Here is a 22,214-nt window from a genome sequence, read left to right on the forward strand (position 1 = left end):
TGCACGGAGGTAACTCTCGAACAAAATCAACATTTCTTTTAATAAAGTGAGTTATTTATTAGTGATGAAAACAATTATTACATGAACAAATAGAATATTCTTTATAGAACATGTCGCTATGTAACAAAGTCTTGGGTGTAGTTTAGCCTACTAACATCTGTCTTCAGGAATAAAAAGGTACAGGGTTTTGTCCGCTTCAAATGATTATAATGTTGGTCTACACACGTTTTTTTTTTTTCTGAGAAGTCCCATAACTTGTTAAGTGCCTAACGTCCAAAGTGAGCGATACTGGCGATGCTGGCCTGCAAAGACGACCACAGCAAATGCAGTAGGCTAATACACATTACCGTGAGGAATAGGAGCAACAAATTTCCTAATCAGAGAAGCTATTCTTGATAACAAAAAAACCCAAATAACAACCTTTAAAGTTTTAAACATCACAGGATACATACATTGTCATTGCACTTTGCCACAAATAATAAATATCGTCAATGGTAGGCTATTATTATAATAAAACAAATTTCACTGGATGCAAGATGGTTACATAAACGTGAAGGTTGGAGATACATATCTTCAAATATTACAAGATATTACAATTTTTGTTTTCTTTCGATTCTTCAGTGTCCCTGGAGGTTTGCTGCAGATCTGTCTTTTGTTTCTCTGTCATATAGTCTACATGTGGTGTGGTTCAGGGAGGGAGCAGAGGAGATTTGAAAGAGCAGGTTCCGCTGCAGTGGCGAGGAGTCAACATCTTACAGGAGAAATGGTGTAAAGCGTCGTGAGCTTCTGAGAAGAAGGAGATATGAGATCAATAGTGTACGAGCACGGGAGTTTAATTAATTTAATTCACCATATACTCAAAAATAACACAATAATACAATCAAATAATTAAATTCATGTCCTGAAAAATTTGCTGACTCAGGTTTGGATTGATATTGTATCGTCTCCAGATGTGAGACAGGTGTGACTTTGCCAATGCAGGAATCAGATCACTTACTTGACAGTCCAACATTACGTTTTAAATGCTATCCACAACCACAACATGGACTATTCAATAGCAAGACACACAAGCAAGCAATCCACTTAGAAACTGATGTTTTTAAGTCCTCTTTTAATGTACTACACTTAATGTTTTTAATGTAAGTTGTGTTTATTGTTCGAGCCTTGTCGAAGGAGAATTTCTGTCTCTGTTGGGACAGACAATAAAGTATCTATCTATCTATCTATCTATCAATCTATCTATCCATGGTTTTGCTTCAACACTCCCATGTTGGGGCACTGAAAGAATCTCTCCCTCCCATAGAGGGGGAGACATTGTTAACAAACTGCTGGAAAGAGAGGCCTTTTGGATTTACACCCTCAACACAGTTTAACCTTATGGACTAAATGAGGAAGTAACCCTCTCATGTTCCCTGTAATGTTGTTTCTATTGTCTTCGGCTTTGTCTCTACTGATAAATAATTGTCTTGTAAATAGTGTGTATATATTGTAAATACTATCACATTTGGGATGGGATGTTATATGATTGGTCTATACATGAATGCTGTCATAGTTCTGGTATACTCCCTGCTTTCCTTCCACTCACATTAACCTATGAGTGACGATTCGCTGTGAGCAGGAGTGTATTTAACTTTTTCAAATCTGTACCTGTACTGTTTGACTCTGAGGAAGAAGCAGTGCGTTGAAACGTAAGTCCTTTACACCTTTATTAAATTTGTCTTAAGTGATTGGTGTGCTCCAGTATTTTCTTTGGTTCCTGTCTTGAAGAAGGTATCCACTGAATTCTTTTTTTTTTTTTAAAGGTCTTGCGTCCTTTTCTAAGAACACCGACCTCCATTTGTGGAGTGGCTGAAGCGAAACAGTTTCCTTCTACTTTGTTAATAAGTTTTAAACCTTTGCTGACTAACATAACAAGAGAGTCTTTCTCAGTCCCCGGATAACCAAGAACTCCAGGTGCATCAGAAAGGCAAACTGAACATTGAAATTGAGTTCAACTGTTGAAGATTACTTCAGCATCTTTTGCACTGTTCACCACTGCACTGTTTCATATTTAGTCATGTAAATATTAGTCTTTTCTTAATGTCTTTATTGTTGATATTTAATGCTGTACCTGTACATATGAGAGCACAGTTCACCAAAGTTAGATTCCTTGTGTGTGTGTAAGCATACCTGGCCAATAAATCAGATTCTGATTCTGATATTTTTTTTAATTAAAATTAGGTTATCATAGCCTTTACCTGAGCCTGTATATTATTGATGTGTGGTATTACATACATTATCCACGGTTAAATGGTGAGAGAAACTGGACTAATTTGAAGTGCTTCCCACAATGAGTGCAAGATGTTGAATTTCCCTGACTGCATTATTACAATGCGTATAGCTTTGTAGCAGCAGCAGCCTGAATGATGATCTGACAGATGTGTGATATACTATGCACACAGACCATTTTAAACCCATTGGTCATCAATCACGTCTGCAAATCTGCCACAGTGATTCTATAAATCCACAGTGAAAGTGGAGTCACTTGGCAGCGCGGCTTCTCCCGCTGCCTCTGCTTTATTGTTCTCACCTCTGACGATGTGAAGCTGCTGAACCATCTCCTCCCTGTAGGAGAGCTCTCTCTTCATCTGATCCTGAAAGTTATCTGTAGGAACAAATTGCAGATGTCGATTGAGCCGGTCATATATATGTAAAACACACAAACACACAGAGACACAAACGCACACTTTTTGGAACTATTCACTCCAAGCATTTTCATTATAAGCCATCTTGTAGTTTAACATGTTTGTTGGTCGGTCTTAGTCAAAGATATATTCAAACAAACAGAGAAAATAACTTAAAAGCTTAAGCAAATTTTCTAGGATGAAATGTTCCCTAAAAAGAGTTTTCTTTTGAGAGATCGATAACTCTGTTAACATAATGCATTGAACTAGTCCAGTCTGTAGTGTAACCTGCCTCTAGAGGGCGCTCTTGTAAAGAAAAAATTTAAAAAGACCTGCAAAGACTTCTGACAAATGTCTCACTGGAACAAACGCTGTGTTTTTCTTTACTGTTTTGAATTGATCATTTTTTATCATTTAATTCTGATTATCTATAGGCCTACTTCAGAGAAAAAATATACAATTTATTGCCACCATTAAATGTAGATGAATTGAGCATTAAGGTTTTTTTTTATTTATTCATTATATAACATTAAATATTTAAAAAATAATAATAATATCCAAATTTCTTTCTATGTACGCTTGAGGAAAAACAAAAATATTTGCCCACTTTTTGACATGTTTCTTCATCTTTAAATCACAACGCTCCCCTCAGTATTTGAAGACTTGACTCTTTTACGACTGAGCTTCTTGGCAAAAAAGAAGTGTATGAGTGGAAAATTAAATGTGGAATAGAGAGTTGTTTGCACCCCTGATACTGAAGGTAAACAAGATGTGGTCAAATTGGATCCAAATACTTCCAGTGAAGAAACATGATATCGTCCTATTTATGGAATTTAACGTTATCACACAGCTTTAAGTCAAGCTGCAGAAAGACACATTATCAGGTTTGGAACTAATATCAGAGGTTAATAAAAAATAAGAAAATAACAATAATAATATTATTATTATTATTTTTATATTATTATTAATAATTTATTTTAATTACACTTTTTTATGGTTCTTCATAAATTTGACAGACGTCCTGTTACCGTTGACATAAAGTATTTGAAGTTGCACAAAATTGAGACGGAATAAAAAGGCTGTTCTTTTAAAAAATAAAAAAAGTTTGTAATTAAAAACATTATAACCCAGAGTCTCATCCATCAACAGTTTGGGTTCCCCCCGCAAAATTAAGAATGATCTGCAACATATGTGCTGGTAAAGCACCAGTTTTGATAAATACTTCATTATTGCCTTTGTGTTGCATCACAGGGTGACTTGTTTTCCCCATTCTAGATATCTGAGGCTTTCATCATTGAGGGTTTTTTTTTTAAGGGATGCATCTTATTTCCCGCAGAGTGCTGGTCATATAGAACTAATCTCTGCAGTTCATCCTTTCAACATTTTTACATCAGATTCTGAAATAACATTTGAGTGAAACAGAGTGTAAAGACTGAAGCGAGAAAGAGACAGTTTAAAGGATTTTATAGAAAAATTAAAGGTTTTTAGGAGTCAGAACTATATTTTTTAGTCCTTATTCCACCTGAGAGTAAAACCATATTAGCAGTGGACTGAACTGGCCTTGGGTACAGTTTTAAATGAAGGAGTGTCTTCCTCACAGCATGTGTTCTGTTTTGGCAAATTCATTTTTCCCTTTTTTGGACAGAAGGTTTAAAATAACCATCCTCTCAAATGAGCAGTTTTACAAACTCCTCTTCCAGGTGAGCGCATGACCAAGCTATGAAGGATTTTTGTGATGGATTTGATCATAGCAAGAAAAAGGCCATAATCACAAACGTGACAGAAGAAGAACATTTAACATGAACAATAGATGTCTAAGTTTCTACTTGACCGATCAAAAACTTCAACTGTTGCAGAATCAAGCTTACCTTTCAGGTGCTGAAATTCACGCTCCAGCTTTTTCCTCAGCTCAACTTGCTCCAACAGCTGCTTCTGTAGTTCCGCTAAAAGCAGACAGAGAAAGATGAGGAGGTTTGAGTGGGACATGCTCACATTATTATAAGAACATCCTTCTAGGACACTTTGCTATTTTTAAGGACAGAGAGGAGGACATGAACATCATCATCATTAACAATTCAGAGCAGGTCTTTGTGGGCCTGCAGTTTTAAAAAAAGAAGAATAGAGTGGCCTGCACTAAAAAAACACAAAACAAATTGTGTGTGTGTTAAAAATAAAAAACATTGCTTAATTCCATGTTGGCAAAACAGAAGTGGGAGAAAGTAAAGACATTGTCTCATTTAGTTTAATTTAAGTAGAAAACAAAGAAAATAAGAGGTCATTTTATATTTGAGTTTCATGAATAAATAATAATAATGATAAGGATAATACGTTTAAGAGCCTAGTTTGAATGAACTTCTACTGTCTTACCTTTTGCAATACCTTCCATGGCTCTTTGTGCTGGCCGAGCTCTGTCTGGCGCGTCTTCGCCTGAACACAAAGAAAATAAATGACATTTGCTCTTTTTTTGCAAATGGAAAGTAGAACCCTGATTTATCTCTAAAAGCGGAGCTATTATTATTATTATTTTTTATTTTTTTATTTTTTTTATTGTAACTCACCATCCTCCTCCGGCTCTCGCTGGCTCTCCTCGCTGCTTTGTTCATTATAAGATTTGGTTTCGATCTCCTCCACTGTGGAAGACGGCTCTTCTTTGCTCGAGCTCTCATCTTAAGGGAAAATAAATGGATGTTTTTCTCCCCAAGTTTTGATTTTTTTATCACTGATTTTTTTTTTAAATTACAAAAAAAAAAAAAACTATTAGCAAAAAAAAAAAAAAAAAAAGTCTAACCATGTGTTGTAAGTGCTCCAGTGTGGTAATTTGCAGGTCTGAACTGATAAGGACTGCTCCGTTGTTGCAGCTCAGCTCTCTCCGGTGAGAACACCTGAAGAACAAAAAATCGCCAACTTTCTTAACTCTTAAAATATCAAGTAGCCTAATTCTGTAGAATAATTACAATGTATACAAACAAAATTATTAATTAAAGCTCTAAATTGAAGTTTTAATGTTTTTATTTAAATTAGATATGTATGCATTTGGACATACTATTTGCAGTTGCAGTTACACTGATATAAAATAATGAATAACACACTTTAAAAGTACACACAAGCACAGCACAGAAAACCACAGAAAACACTATAGAAACATAACTGTATCATAAGCATGGTTTTTCAGTCTATAGTCACTCACTTCAGGGAAAGTCGCAGCTATGTGTCTCTCTGTCAGCTGCTTGCTGTGCATCTCTCCGTCGGAGGACTGGCCCACGTGCACGTGCATTTTTGGGGACTCCACTACTGTGCTCTCGCGCAGGGCCGTGGACTCGGAGATGTTTGGGGAAACGCTGCGAGCCGGGCCGGTAGGAGTCCGCGGACACACCGAGGACAGAGACCGGGAGTCCTCGTCCTCCTCGTCGTCCTCCTCTGCCGTTTTGTTCGTCTCCACGTCCACGTCCGGCTCCCCTTCACTGTCCACACACGGGGACATGGACCGGTAGCTCGAGCTCTCGCTTAAGAAATCAGGGGATAAATAGCCAGTGCGAGAGCCGATATAAGCGCTTCTGTTTCCGTACAGTTTAGCAATACAGTCCGCGTCTTTAATCACGGGCCTGAACGCTGAAACGTAGCTGACCTTCCGGGGCGCGAGGGTCACTATCCCCTCCAGCGGCCTCGCCTCGTCCCCGGACTTGTCGTCTTCATTCCGCGTGGACTGAGTGCTGGAGCAGCGCTCGTTCTCCACCATGCTGTCCTTGGAGGTGTTGGTGCTCCGGTCGCTGTGCTCGGACATGTCCATATCAGTCTGTCTGGGGGGGCACAGCAGCTCAGGTGGGGGTTTGTGCTGGGTCTGGGGGTAAGGAGGAATGGGCAGGGCGCCTGCCGCGGGCCAGAACACGGGGAAGGAGTGATAGGCGCTGTCCTTGGTACCAGGCCACAGCACACCCGGCAGACCCGCTTTGCTCTGCTCTCCCAGCAAGCCATCGTCTTTCTTCTGGCAAAGGCCGAACGCTGGAAACCCATAAGGATGAGGGAAGAGCGGCGGAGGGATCTTTTGCAGCATCCCGAAGCCCTTGCTGGGCACAGGGATGACCGGGTAGCTGCGCGCGCTCGGCATGCTGCCCCGGGTGTCCTCGCAGCTCAGGATCTTTGCGGGGATCTCGGTTGAATCTCTGGGACGGCAGGGTCCTTGTGGTTTTAATGAAGAGCTGGAGCCTGACCCACTGCCTGGCAGCGTCCTCTTCCGGCTGCCCCCATTGAACATGGCCTTAACATCCTCCCACGCGTGTAAAATATCAGTGGAGCTGCCTTTATCTGACAATTTCAGATGCCGCCTCCAAGAATTAAAGTTAGCTGCATCTGGCTGCGTGTACTTGGATTCTGGCGTGCGATGCGAATGAAAAATGAATTTGTTTGGAGAAAAATACATGTTGCAGTAGGAACACTTGATGCACTTGGCCCTGGAGCTGTTGTACCTGGCCGGGATGAAGTTGCCTCGACTGCCCCATGCGCATTCGTGGGACACGTCAAAGGCAAAATTCTCTGGAAGTTTCGGAGGTGCATGAGCTCCAAGAAATGACTTACAGAGTCTCTCTGCCTCGCGCTTTGTGATCATCCCGCAGCGTCGGGAGGAGATGGGCATGGCCCCGGCTCTCCGAAGGATCTCCAGCTGGACAGGGGTGCATTGTACGCAGGTGATCCCAAGCGCCACGCGCCGGTTATGGATCTCGTTGTAGCTGTAATTCTTCAGCAAGGTGTTCGATATTTGTGCAAGGCAAAGTCTCTCCATGCCGTCTATCACCAAAGACACAATGGGTATTCCATACAGCACCGTTTCCCCCACCTGGTTGGGCTTCAGGTTCTTGGTGCTCGGGTAGGAAAGTTCCTGTTTAGAGCTTGGAGAGGAGCTAGAGTCTCGTCCCGCAGGTATGGAGTCCATACTAAAAGGCCTGGAATCTGCAAAGACGTTAGGCATAAATATGTGAGATTTTGTTTTCTTCATTTTTTGAAGAAATGACAACCTCAAGCAGCTTTAAAACACGCTTATTAATCCCATATTTAATAGGTCAATCTGCTATGCCTAACTGAGACAACAGACTGCTAAAGGCCTTTGTTCAAATAAAGTTTCGTTAACCCGAATTTTAATTATTGGAGACTTACCCTTCAGAATAAAAGCAGAGACCTATACATTATAATAGTGGCAAATGGGAAAAAAAATATAGGTGCAATCTCTTGCACTTCGAACTCTGCAAAATATATATTTTTTGGCTCCAAAATCAGCTTTTAACTGTCTGCGCGCAGGTTACAATCATAAATAATGTAAATGAAATTTGAGTAGATTTTTTTTAAATCGATGGCTAGAAATGCCTGAGTCTAAAAAAAAACACGCTGTCAAATTCAGTTTCTAAACTCACCTCTAATGTCCGCGCAGCTCCCCTCCGCCGTGAATGACAAAGCTGTGATCAGGTGAAAGAGGGAGCGGTAAGAAGTCTGCTCTGTGCTGGTAGATGTAAAGATGTTTGCGTCAGGAGTGGGACGCAGCTGTCCGTGCAACCTCCTCTTTCGGTGTGCGCGAAAGGTTTGTGTTGTAGCAGCAGCAGCAGCACAGTCCACATGACAGCATATTGTAGTGCAGCCCCCTCCCTTACGACACCGGCAGCAATTTAGTGACGGCAAAACTTATGGCGAGGCACTTCCAATCACACAGGCAGTCTGCATTAAACATGGATTCATGACCATTGAACATGGTATTAGTGTTCGGTCCAGTAAGAGTCATAAGTCCAGAAAAAAATCACAAGGTTTTATCTATAGGGCGGTGAAATTATGAAATAAAATACAAACTTAAAGTCATGTTCAATAAAACCTATAGGTTTAAAATAAATTAGCCTATATTTAAAAAAATAAAAATAATAATTCACATTGTATTAGCCTACTACTATAGCCTATTGTGTTGATTATTTAATGAATTCTTTTTACTCTCCTTCAAATAAAAAATAAAAAAAACACAGTTATTGACATTATGCGTGGAGGAGGCTGCAGTGGGATTCGGCTCAAACAGCAGGGACCCATGCAGCGATGTATTGTCGTGTGCGTGGAGTCAAGGCCCGCTGATGAATAGCGCGTGCAGGCCTTCAACACGTGCGCGGTTCCCACGGATTCATCTTTTACAAGCTCGAGCTCGCCAACACGCGTTTTGACAACAACCAGCTGCTCCAAAGGTCACTCTCTGTGATTTCGCCTATAGTGTGGTTTTTTTTTTTCAAGTTGAAAAAAGAAAAAGGATTAGACAGGGCAACAATGCGTGCAGGCTCTCACCATACGATGGCCATTTAAGTTTTTTTTGTTTTTTTATAAAGTCAGTTAAGCTTTGTGTTTGTCTTTTCTGACAGCACGCACGGCGCGGGCTGCTGATGTAATATTGATGAAAGTAACAGGACTCGTTCCTGTTGGTCCTGTTGACCCTATAAGGACTGAGCTGTACAGCTGTAATGACTGTACATAATCGTTTAAGGCATTAACAATTTAAATAGGAAGCGTTTAGCGAGTAATTTCGTATTGACAATAATAATATCTGAAATAAAAATAGAAAAATAACCTATTAAAACAATAATCGTATCGGCCTACGCGTTTCACAAAATGCAAATCAAAATTTAACAAAAAAAAGTGACATCATTCATTTTGTTTTTACCAAATCTTGTTTGAAGGTGAAAATAGGAAACCCAAGAGTGACCCAGTAAAAATGATTTCGTCTTACATTTTTTGTTTGAGAAAGCAGCCGATTATAACTTAGATTTATATCAAAAACATGCACTAAAATTAACAAATGTAAGATAAAAATGCATTTTGGTTGAGAGTCACATTAGTAAACAGACGTGATCCATCGAGGCATCTCTCCACAACTGAACTGGTATGGACTGTTAAACCTTGCTTGTCATCTAAATAAACATCTTAATTAAAATGATTTGTACAAACAAACAAATACATCTTAAGCCTTATTGACAGTGAAAACCTCACAAATAGATCAGATAAAAATACTGTTAAAGAGCCAGAGAAAAAACTCCTTAAAAACATTAAGACATTTATTAAGTGCATATTTTCTACCATCCTTGCCCTCCCTCTCTGGGATCTGTGCAAACCTCCAGGCAAGAAAAATGAGAAAAGTAGCCAAAAAGTCAGTGAGGTCATTATCAGGTTTCTTTTACCTTTTTTGTGCAGAGAGAAGAGCTCATTTAAAAGTGTGTCTGCATTAATCACAGTGCTGTATCATAGTATGATAATCACCTGAACACTCTATTAAAATAAAAGTGCCAGCCCGGGGGAAATCTTACCTTACTCTTTAATTGTTTTGAGGCTTTGATAGGCTTTTTAATCTAAGATTAATTTATGCATTCTTAAATAACTCTACATATGATTAATAAGCTTGAAAATTAAAAGGAGACTGAAGCAATTATAACAAGTGGTTGGTCATCACCTCATTAGACGGTATTAGAGGATGCAGCTTACGTGTGTATTTCTGTGTGTGTGTGTGTGTGTGTGTGTGTGTGTGTGTGTGTTTGCTTGATTGGGTATCACAAAAAATGAACAACACAAGTGTAGCATACCATGATACAGAGAGACTGTTTGACAAAAACAAAAAAATGGACAAAAAGTGTTATTGGCCAATTATTCTGGATTTTTCTGCTATGCTTTATGCAAGTAAATCACAATCATTCATTAGTAGACTTTAAGATGCATAGCTACATCAAAAAAAATAATTAAGTGTCAGTTGCAGTTCCACAGATCCTGAGTAAGAACAGTTTGGGTTGTTCCTGATGGGGTTTTGAGACAGACTTAAAAAAAAGATCAGCTGTTTGAGAGCCTCAGAGAAACCAGTGAGACTTGCTAAATGGTCACTAATGTGTAAACAAGACATCACTCCTCTCCTGCTCTGATGTTTACTTGTCTCCTAAAAGCCCACCCCTGGGTCCTGACCCACACATCCTCCACCACTAAACGGAACAATTTTTCTTACAGGAGGAGGTGGTGTGCAATATGTGCGTGCGTCTGTTTGTGTGTGTGTGTGTATTGAGGGGTGGGGGGTTCACTGCATCAAATGAGGCTGAGCGCAGGGACCCTTTTGTCACAGGCAGGGACTCATCTGCCAATGGTGAGCTGTGAGGTCCTAAGGGAAGGCAGGAACAAAGGTGCTAAAAGGCTGTGTGACAATGAGGGTGCTCTGAGGAGAGCCTTCAAGTGTGGGACACAGGCTGCACGGGACAAGCTGTGCCAATCACTTTGCAATTACTTTTTTTTGTGCGATCCAGAGGCCTTGTGTGGGCATTCATGGAGAGGTGCAAGGACACAAGCAGCTATGGCGAGGTCCATGTATGGGTCCATGTCCCTTTGCACTTTGCATCTTCCTATAGAGAGCTGACCCAAAGCTCATGTTGGCAGATGACACACTTCTGTAAAATCATCTGCTCTCCCAAGGATTTGGAGAAAAAACATCTGGCAAATTCAGTCTCTTATTGCTATGGACTCTATACCCATCAGCAAAGAATATTAGGATGATTCAATGTTACTTTACACAATAAAAGTGAGAAGTTTAGTTGTTAGATAAGAAATCTATATTTAAAATAAGCAAAAGTGTGCTCATTTATAATATGCACATATGAAATCAATATAGTTTTACATAAATGTGCATTGCAATGCAAAGGATCCTTTCTAGACAATTTCCCTCGAGCCCTAAAATATATAAGTGTTTACAATGTTCCAGGCCTATTTTTAGTCCTATTTTGTGGCTAAGTTGTAAATGCAAATCAATCACAATAATACGTTTTTTATCATGATATTTTAAATAAAAACCTCTATCTTATTTTTGCAAGATTCTATGATCCGTCTTTGTCCATAAATTCAAAAGTTGAAATGAAATCTGCCCATAATGTACATGACCAACTTTTTTTTTTTTTTTTAATAATTGGGGACTAGATTTTTTTATTTATTAAAAAGACAAAATCATATACTAATCATACTATATGTCATAACGGACGGAATTTGATGATATATTGAGTTATTAGTAAGCCCTAGCGTCAATAAAATGTGTTAAAGCACACAGGCCTCTATACTGACAACTGCTTATGCATAATTCTCATTACACAGTATTTAGGGAGTTTAAGTTTAGTGTACTAACAGAGTAATAAAGAAAGATACAAGAATTTGTCTTTATCCAACGCCGAGCAGTTCCATGGTGTAATGAGGAGTCAAGTGAGAATGGGAATTATCGTAATGATAACAAAGGTCTATGCACCATAGCTCGGGGCTGTATTGCAGGGCATTACCATAAAGATGTGATGTGTTTGTATTGCAGGCTTTTTGTGAGGGAGCAGGCCAAAGAGATAATAACTATTAGTAGATGACAGTGCTTTGTGGGATTCCAGCTGTGGAGCCCAAATTTCCATACAGATAGAATGGCTCTGGGTGGATGATATGTGTGTGTGGGGGGGGGGGGGGAAGGGCTGGGTGAGTGAGTGGACACACACACACACACACACACACACACACACACACACACACACACACACACACTCTCTCTGCAAGTGGCAAATCTCGGTGTATGACTCGGACTTGGTGTCCCCCGTCAGACTTGGGGGTGAGGTGAGAGTCTCTGCATGTCTCTGGAGGAACTGTCTAGAGTCCTGAAACAGCCCACTGCTGCTCTGCTGACAGCTCTCAAAGTCAGGAAGTGCAAATAGAGATATGTGTGTGTGTGTGTGTGTGTGTGTGTGTGTGTGTGTGTTTGTGAGAAAAGAGGACCAGACATTTCCATCAAGATCACATGTGTAAGATACGTGTCAACACTAGGAATTGGGGGGAAAGCCCCCCTCTAAAAAAAAAGGGGACTTTCAAGGTTAAAAACTTAGAAATGCAACGAATATCACGTATATAAAGAAGTGCTGTTAAAACCATAGCTTTAAATGACAGGTTTATGCACTCAGAAGCTAATACTCTGAGGCACAACACACACTGTTGTGTCTTTCTTTTAGTAGTTATGACAACTGGTGTAGATTCATTGTCAGCCTTACGTTCATCTGGAAGTCCTCACAAAATTTGCTAACAATGCACATGTGCATTTTTGATTATTTTGCCTTGCCTCACTGGGTCGGGCTAAGCTAAAATGAAGCTATAACCTAAGCTAAGATAACCACCTCCTAACTGTATGAGATCAGTGTCTCTCTTCAAAGCTAACTCTCAGCAAGAAAGCAAATAGAGTATTTCCCCAAAATGTCGAGCTACTCCTTAAATATCCTCCAAACTAGAATTGGTTTTACAAAGTAATTAATCCAACTGATGTTCTCTTCATGTGGACTATACAGCAGCTTGCAGGAGTGCGTCATTATGACCCAGAAAGGACATGCGGATGAAAGGATTCAGGGCTGAGAGAGACAGAAAAATGTGGAACAGTAATGAATTATCTCTGGGAGGAGGTTAGGTTAATAATAGCATGTGATGTGGTGGTGGAGAATATTAGTAAGCGGCCTCTTGAGTTCCAGTTGGTCCACTGGTGTAAATAAGTCCACAAACATCTGTAAACAAGGGTGCACATGTTTCTATCAAACAAACACAGCTGTTCTAAATCGGGCCCCGGAGATCAAACCGGTAAAAGGGTGGCTGGACCCCGGGACTGAGCAGCTTTTTTTTGGTTGACTTACTGAGCCAGACATGCTGTGTGTGTTTATGTAAGTGTGAGTCGAACAGAGAGGAGACAAAGATAGTGAGAGCAGAGAGTGTGAGGACACCAATCAACCTGTAATTATCCCCCCGGTGTGTGAACTGCCTAACTCTCTGTCCTTGATAGATTCACCTGACCCAATAACACAACACACACACACACACACACGCACAGACACAATGGACTGCAGGCTGGATGAAGCCAACACCATAGATCAGCTGTGGATGGGCAATGAGACAAAGACCTAACATCTGGGAGCTGCAGTGAAATTAAAGAACCCAAAGACTGAACCAATCCTGTTACAGCTCCATTAATAGCCCGGGAGCTGCTTGAGAAACGGCACGAGTGAGGTTAAGCAGGATTCAATTTCGTTTGATATTAAAGAAACACCCCTTGGCATCTCTCTCACACCTCCTCTCATACTCTCTCCCCCGGCTGCTCACATCACTCTGTTACCTTAGAGTGATGTATTAAGCCATTTGAATTAACAATGGAATGACTTATTCTAATACGGCCGTCCTGAGGAGAGCCTGGGATGCTTGGGTGGAGTGGGATATAAACCCCACACAAACCTCAGGCTGGGCAGCGATGCACGTCGCTCCTTCCAGATAGCCCAAACGATCTGGCCGGCACTCCATCCAAAAAAGACACACATTCATATGGTCATGATGATGGAGAGAGGGTGAGTAACACCCATGAGCCTGACATTACTGGAAAAAACAACATCTCTCAAAGACGAGTAAATACATGTCGCTTCTGTGCAGTTATGAGAGACAAAGAGTCAGTAAATAAACTCAAGTCCTTTCAAGAAAATTACTTTTTTTTGGAATTTGAGGCAGAGAAACGGACACTGTAAAAAGAGCTGGTAAAATCTCGCATTACTACCTCTCATGTTGTTTCTGAGTGATACAGACTTCTAAATCATTCATACCAAGGCCCTGGTCAGCTGAATACAAATGAGGATACAGTGGGTGCCCCGTCCGTCCCTGAGGGGGTGTACAGGAATAGATCTGAGAAAAGCACAGTTTGATTGATGCTGCTACACTCTGAATAATGATTGGTTCAGAGGTCAAACTACTTCAGCGGCATGCATTATATCATTAATTACAGACATCAATAAACAATAGGACACTGTCCATATGTTTAAAGTGTGCTCATGCCGCCTCTTTTCCTGGCGGGATAATTTCACGATTAGTAACCGTTACACACTGACCTTAAAAACACAGAAAAAAAAGACACAAAACTGCTATTGATCGCATTCTGTGAGTATCACAGTAGAAAAATGTGGCGTAGTAATTACACGTGATGAGAGAAGCACATTTCAAACTCACAGTTACATATGCAATTAAAATATTATTCATTACCTCTTAAATAAAAGCCTGCTTCTTGAATCCCATTAAATTTGGGATAATTGTGCGTGTTTAATTATAAGCCGCTGCAGGAAGGGAGGAAGGAAGGAAAGAAGGAAGTTTCGGAGAAAGTAGCAGAATGTGCTGTGACCTAGATAGCGGAGGAGACATTTTGTTTTAAAAGTGACCTTGCTGTGAAACCTCAGCTCAGAATAGCTCAGACAGTTTTCCATGGATTCTCAGTGCACAGGCCCATCACTGCAGGTTCTCGCAGTATCACAGTGTTATTTTCTGGCTAAAATAATATGCCTGTAATCAGCAAAAAACATGAGGATTCGATGGTCCGATTGGCCGCATTCACTTCAAGTTAGAACTTGCAGTGGACGCGCCTGTGCACATGGACAACTGTCTGAGAAACTTAAGTTTTTTAATAATAATGATATATGCAAAGTACAAATAAATGAGTTTATTGTTAGGTGGGGTTGTTTCTTTGGTTAAAAGAGGAAATAATGAAACAGACTGTGGATAACCTTGTGATTTATTCGGCCGAGGTCAGACATCAGCAACAGACAAATGGCTGACAAACCTTTAATGTTAACAGTCTTTGCTTATATTCTGTTAGCAGGAACAACCTACTAATTCCTTTTCATTTGGATACACTTCTATTAGGCTAGAAAGAAGAAATTACCTTTACTTGGAAACTGTCAGACATACAGGCCTACATTTCTTCAGCATCAGCAAATCCTATTTCCTTTTCAGCTCACACCATGCACGTGGCTCCTATCCAAAGAGCTCTGTGAGGTGTCTTATACATGCAGTATGTATTACAGCTACACAGACCTAAAAAGAGAATTACCCTAAAATGGTAGCTTTAAAGTAATATATCCACAAAATTACCAAGATGAACGAATTCATGAAATTTATACCAACAATTACTTCATCAAAAAAACAGTATTTTACATTTAAGTGAGGGCCAGCAATGATGTCACTATCACTACCTGCTGAAGGAAGCGTCAGAAAGTTGTTGTTTTTGTGTGCCAGTGAGCTCACTTACCGAGAACTCCCAAACAGTATATTGGTGCAAAGAGGAAGTTGTGAGTGAGTAAATGATTTCAGACCCAGCCTCAGTCTCTTAAACATGAAGCTTAAGCTAGCAGCTGTTTAACTTAACTTAGTGGAAGGACTGAAAACGACTTGGCCTTCTTCATAGTCCAAACCCAGAGTGTCGTAAAATTGCACAGTGCATAACCTAATGTATCTTTAAATAACTTTTACATCGAAGTTTGTCTTCTAATTAAATCAACAAGTAACATAATGATAATTATGATAATATGCTAATCCAAACTGCGCAACTCCTGTCTGCAGTTTTACCAGACAGTCAAGAAAATTAGATCTTTTTCTCAGCTAACTGTTGGCAGTAAAGCAAATAGGCTTGTTCCTCTGACTGCCATGTCTTGTCAAATATATTGTGCGCTGTGGCTAACAAACACTGATTAAAGTAGCCAAAGTAGCTAAAGGCGGATACTAGCTGAAAGGCATAGTAACAGATATGCATACTCTCTTCAATGCTGCATATTTTTAGATTTTTGTACACAGATTTGCGTCTGCCTGTGCATAAGTTCATGTGTGTGCTGTCAGCTGCCCGGGCCCAGCCTCCCCTGCTGGCTCCCTCAGAGCAGCTCGGCTCGGGCCGGTGGCTTCAACCTGCAGGCAGCCACAGGACAGCCCGAGTGGAGCTGTCTGCCACTCCTGTGCTTCATTAGGAAACAAAATATAAGGTTTCCACTCCATTAGGAATGACTTTAGGAGTGAAAGCACATAAGACGCCGACTCACCTCATCAACAATGCATTGCAATAACGGCTGAGGATGAATGAGAGTGAGCAGAGGAGGGGAGAGAGAAAACAGCATTAGCCTGTATACAATGTCTTTACAGCAGAGTGGAAGGGAGAGAAGAATCATTAATGCAATAAAATGTGGTCAGATTAATCAAATGCCTCAAACTCTTGTGAAAATATTACAGGGGAGGGGGGGGATTTTCTATTACATCTAATGGTATCTAATGTAATACTGGCAGTTAAAGGCTTGGGCATCTATTTATTGTGAAACACAATTTAGAAAGTTTAAAGGGAGGCAGTGAAGCATGCGTGCAGCATAGCCGACAGGAACAGAGGCAGAGATATTTTCCTGCTATTTTCTTTCCACCAACTCATAAAGCTTACCATTAAAGATTGGAGGTCTGAGTTGTTCTTTTTTTTTGGGAGGGGATACACAATGGGAATGGCGATGTGTAATTAGCATGTCATAATCAAAATGACCCATTCGGACACTTTATGATCAGCAAGACAAAATTACTGCACCACTGGTGGCAATCTGTGGGCATGTGTTAACACCATTAACATAATGAAAATACACAAATGTTAATAGCCCCCCTGCTCAAAGACACATGGACGAGGAGCTGCAGCTAAATGTTAATTTCACAGAGCATTTTCACTAACCTGCAGGTTGTGGGGAAACGCAGCAATGAAAAAAAAAACAATCTTTTTGTAAATGGCTTGGAAGACGAAAAAAAGTCCCCTTGTCTCTTAAAACAATCGGTGGAAAGTATCATTCCCTTGCCGCACATCTCCAGTGAGAGACTCTATGGAAGATCTCATTTTCAATTAAAATCTCATTTGCTTGGAAGTTGAAATGAAATCATGTTGTGAATTAGCACATGAATTTACATACTGGGATGGCTGCCAGTGCAGGGAGACTAATTTACCTTAAAGATTGATTTATAAAAAATAAAAATAGAGATCTTTGTGATGGCGTTGGAGCAATGATGCATAAGTGAGATCTGGGGAAACATTTACCAACATCCAACAACAATAAAGAAGTGGAGTGTAAGATTTGAATAGTGAGGAAAACACAAGTTTGCACAGTTGAAGAGCTTTTTCTTAAGACAAATGAAGACTTTCTGCAGAAAAAATACTTCTTGACTTACAGAAAAAAACTTTCAGTTATTCCAACAGGGGGAATTTTTGGTTTGCTGTTAATGGTTCATCACATCACTAGAAAGAGTAAAGCTCCTTTTCTTAATCATGGATTTAAAGGTATTAAAGCACTTCAAGAGAGTGACAAAGAAACAGCCAGAGTTTCTGTCACTGAAGTAAACCATCCATTGAAGTGCTTGTCCTTGAAATTCGTTCAATTTTTAAGAAATCCCACCTGCATTTCAGACCCAGAATTCACTCCTTCAATCAGCAATCCACTGCTTCAGATTGTCCAGTAAATTACTTGCTCATTTCACAGGCCCTTCTCTGACAAAGCGCTACAGCTGTTATCGATTCATTCTCTCAATTAAATAAAGCTTTGCTCTCTCCACTCCTTGTAAATACCTAGAGACCCCCTATCCAACACAATATCCATTCTTCTTACACAGCTAACATTATCAGTCTGCATGCAAAATTAATCCCCCCACTTTCGCTGAAATAACTATAATTGCAAACTACACAGAGAGAGAAATTGGAGCGGGGTTTTAATATACATTTCCAGGTGTATTCTCCATTTGTTCAAGTCAATAACATTTTTCATTAACATTTGTAATAAAAAAAAAAGTCCTGTCCCCTGCTCATTTCCTTTTTAATTCAGAGATGAATTCACGGCACACTTTCCAAACTGCCACACTTTCTCATTTAATTTGGTTTAAGACATCCAAATGAGATTAATGTTGGCTATCAGCAATAAAAAATTGTAATCTACATATTTATCAGTGGAATGAGCCATGACTCACAATAGGTAAGACGTATTAAGATGATTGCATGTTGATGCAACACGATAATATAATAGAGAATCAATGTGTGGATGAAAATGGATAGCAACTGTAAAAGTGCAATTCTTGTTATTTTAGATATTTATTGAGTTATTTCTTTGATGTACTTATTATTTGAAGGGATGCCTTGAAAATTCCATTTCCCCCTTCAAAAGCATCTCGCCGTTATGTGAACAGCTATATTCTTTGGAGGTGGAATGAAGAGAAGCAGGGAGACGGATAGTGTGCAAGGACATGTGTGGACCTCCAAAGACATGCCAAGAAGAATAAGAGAAAAAGAAGAGATCCTTGTCTGGCCGTCTTTATTGTTATCCTTCTGATGCTCCTGCAGGTGGGCAGGAATCGGAGTGGCTTGGCCTCAGCTGTACTGAGGTCAGCTCTCCGCTCGTCTGTGCTGGAATTATGGGCTAGCCTTTTGCCCACGGCACACGGATTTAGCCGTGACCCTGAACACAGCCTCCCCTAGAGGTTGACAAATTTTATCACCACATTTTACACAACTTTGCTCGGAAAAGTCTCTCACTCACAGCCAATCCAGCCCCACCAGAAGCTTCCCCTGACCTCAAATCTCATCTCAGACATAATGGGAAAATCAGACCTCTGTGAACAGGAAGCTTGGAGGATTCATGGGAAATAAGGACGTGTGCTCGAATGACAAGGGACAGTGAGTCACAACCTTTACCGCTGGAGATAAGTGTGAAGACTCCAAGAAAGATTGGGCTGTGCTCATCAAATCATGCAAAGATACAGAATAGAAGTAGTTAAGAACTAATAAATGTGTAAAGTGAGTTTACCCTTACCTTTGATTTCCTTTTTTGTAATACAAGTGCACATTTTTGTTCAACAAACATGAGTTAATGTAAGCTAAAAAATGAATATCACTTTCTGCAATGGTTCAGAAAATGATTGTTTAAATGTACACAAAATAGCATGTTTTCATATGAGGATACAATTGTCTCTTTTTGGATGTAATTTAAGTCTTAGCCTTCTCTCCAAAGCACAGAGTCCTACCAAAAGACAAGGAAGAAGAGGAAAAAATGAGCTCACACAAGAGACATAATAAATCAGAAAATTCTTTGCTAGCGGCTGCATGCACATTAGACCACATCTTCAAGATTTTCAGAGCAAACCATCGAGCAAAACTCCATTACCTCCTGACACAGAATGCAAATGAATCACAACATGGGGTGGCATGGAATTAAAGACCCTTCTCTAATCAATGACAAGCCAGGATGAAACCCTCTCTTCCATGGCTCTGCCATAGGCAAACTTCAGGCCCCCTGAAATCACACACAGAAACATACACTTCTGTCCCCGCATGCACACACTCACTCAAACACAGACTAAAAGACGTGCACATGCACAGATTTGGCACATTTTCTTTGGCTTATCTCCAAAGATTTTCCAAACTGCTAGTGAGGACATGAGCATGAACCTGCCACTGCCTTTACATGTCTCTCTGTTTCAAATACATAATGTGTTCATGTGTCAGGTGGATGGTGCCGGACTCAGGCTGTGAGGTGAAGGGAAAAGCTGTCTCCATTCTGTAGCACTCTCTTCTGCTCAGACAGATGCACAGGCCTGTGTAAATGACAGCCTAAGCCCGAGGATGTCTGCTGGCTGCCGCGCGGCCTGCTACAGCCTGCAGGTGAAGTGTCTGTGGCGCCATATGGAGCGGGGAAAATTAACAACGAGAGGAAATTCGCCAGAACAGCGGGATGCCTTGCTAGTCTCTCCTCCAAACAAAATTTAAAGACGTAGAGAAACAAGAGAGGGGGAGTGATAAAATTAATGGGGTTCAACATTTTAACACAACACCGACGGCAATGTTTGCACAGAAAAACAAGAATTCCCTTTACAGTTTAGTCACATTGCACTCCTGCATTATAAATCAGCATCTGGCTTAAGTAGTTTGACCTGTTCTATAAATGTACATTAACCCTGCTGGTGCTCCCTTGCAGGTTCTCAGCTGCTCCACAAGCCCGGCACAGTGGCTGTTAGTGCAGGTGAGCTGCCTCCGTCCCTGGTGGCTCCTTACACTCGCTGCCATCATAGCCGAGGAGCCCCCGTGGAGCCTCTCTTGGTTTGGGTCATTGATTACAAAGAGCCTCCTGGTTTTGTCTGACAGATGTGAATCCATGCTATTTAATTTGGAGAGTTACCCTCAAAGGGACCACCATTAGCTATCCAATCTGACCACAAATAGTGTTCCATTAAGCAAAGAGTTTGAGAAGCTCCGCTGGTGCATCTCCTGACAGCATGGAGGAAGCCTTGGCGTATTACATTGAATGTTAAATGCTTGGTTGTTTAAACAAAAGGGAGATCTTACTTTAAAGGACGTCTTTGTCTTAGAGACGCATACAGAGTCCCCTCAGCGGGATTCTTCAGGCATATTAGAGCTGAAACTGTCCTTGTTTAGTGTCTAAAGAGGGTGGGGTTGGTAGTTAAAATGTTAATAAGTGCAATTCAGTTTTAATTTAACAGCCCTCTGCATTCCTAATTACTCCACTAGCTGTGAATAAATGAGGAAGAGAGCTCATCTCTTGCCCTCCGCTTTCAACACAAAACACATTCTAACGTTTCTGATAGTGAGCTAAAGAGGACTGTGAGGAAAGTGATCTCGACTCTTCATCTCTTCATGAGGAAAGCAGCATGGCTCAGCCAATGATTTCAGCTATTATTTTCTCAGTAGGCGAAGGCCTACACTCTTTGTGAGAGCGTTTGCAGATTTTGTTGATAAGGAGGAAGACAAGTGGTAAGAAGTGCAAGAAAGCAAGAAGACTCAAAGCAGAAGAGACCATAAAAGGAACCGGATGATCATGAAATTTCCTTTTTAAAACATTCAACAATGGAAGCGTGCATCCCTGTACAGCCGTGGAATAGAAGTGTGCATAAATTACTTTATGTAATCATACAATGTAGATTAGCATGATAATGGTGGGTGTTAATAGATGCCAGGAAGCAGGGAGTGACAGCACTTTGAAATGAGACATGCTTGGGGCAGTGGACTCACACACACACTCCTGCACACACACAGCATCGGGGAATAGCCAGTGAGGCTCTCGTGCCATTACGACAAATGTGAGTGACGGGGAAGAAAGTCACATCTAGCCAGCTGCCCGAAGGCTGCTACAGTATTTCCACAAGTCTATAGGCTCCTGGTCTCTTGGGGAGCTCTATTAATTGTGAGCAAAATGGTCCACCATTAGATCTAATGCTGTGAGAGACAAGAGGGTGTCTTATCCAGCCCACAAGGGCCGGATTCACACATTTACTGAAATAAAGCTTCTGCCATTAGCCAAAATTTGAACTCTAATAATAAACCGTTATTTATGTAACACTGGATTAAAGCTCGTCTCACAACAAGCACTTTAATTTCAGTGAGAGAGTGAGATGTAAGTGAGGAGATCAGGTGGACTCCAGCTTTTATCCCTCATAAATAGCAACCATCATGATTACGAGGCTTTGAAGTCAGCTCTGCAGTCCTCCAAAAACCCTAATTTCTTACTACACAGTATAGCCATTAGTTAATGAGACTAAATTTAGTCCCCCATGGAGAAAAAAGAGGGGTGAAAAGAAGACTGGGATAAACCTAAGAAAAGGTCAAGGCCACTTATTTAAAAAGCCTACTTGAACACAGTTGGCACATTCAACAAAAAAAAATGACTGTGCCCTCTTCCTTTCATCCTCAAA

General features: G+C 40.6%; 1 protein-coding gene across 2 annotated transcripts; it reads right to left on the reverse strand.

Annotated features, from left to right (window-relative positions):
- Nucleotides 1-38: 38 nt before the first annotated feature.
- skor1b (SKI family transcriptional corepressor 1b) lies at nucleotides 39-8,248 on the reverse strand. 2 transcript variants are annotated; one of them, XM_029276890.2, is made up of 8 exons: nucleotides 8,066-8,248; nucleotides 5,851-7,607; nucleotides 5,452-5,545; nucleotides 5,222-5,329; nucleotides 5,031-5,090; nucleotides 4,532-4,606; nucleotides 2,570-2,644; nucleotides 39-783 (listed from the first exon to the last, which is right to left on the reverse strand). In XM_029276890.2, exons 2-8 carry the CDS (start codon nucleotides 7,588-7,590, stop codon nucleotides 689-691), a joined length of 2,247 nt encoding a protein of 748 aa, XP_029132723.2. In that variant the 5' UTR covers nucleotides 7,591-7,607; nucleotides 8,066-8,248; the 3' UTR covers nucleotides 39-688. The 2 variants fall into 2 exon arrangements, with proteins under 2 accessions (XP_029132723.2, XP_065813241.1); XM_065957169.1 differs by having other exon boundaries at nucleotides 39-786.
- Between the last annotated feature and the right edge of the window lie 13,966 nt (nucleotides 8,249-22,214).

The sequence above is a fragment of the Labrus bergylta genome, chromosome 7 (genome assembly GCF_963930695.1).
Source record: "Labrus bergylta chromosome 7, fLabBer1.1, whole genome shotgun sequence".
NCBI lineage: Eukaryota > Metazoa > Chordata > Actinopteri > Labriformes > Labridae > Labrus > Labrus bergylta.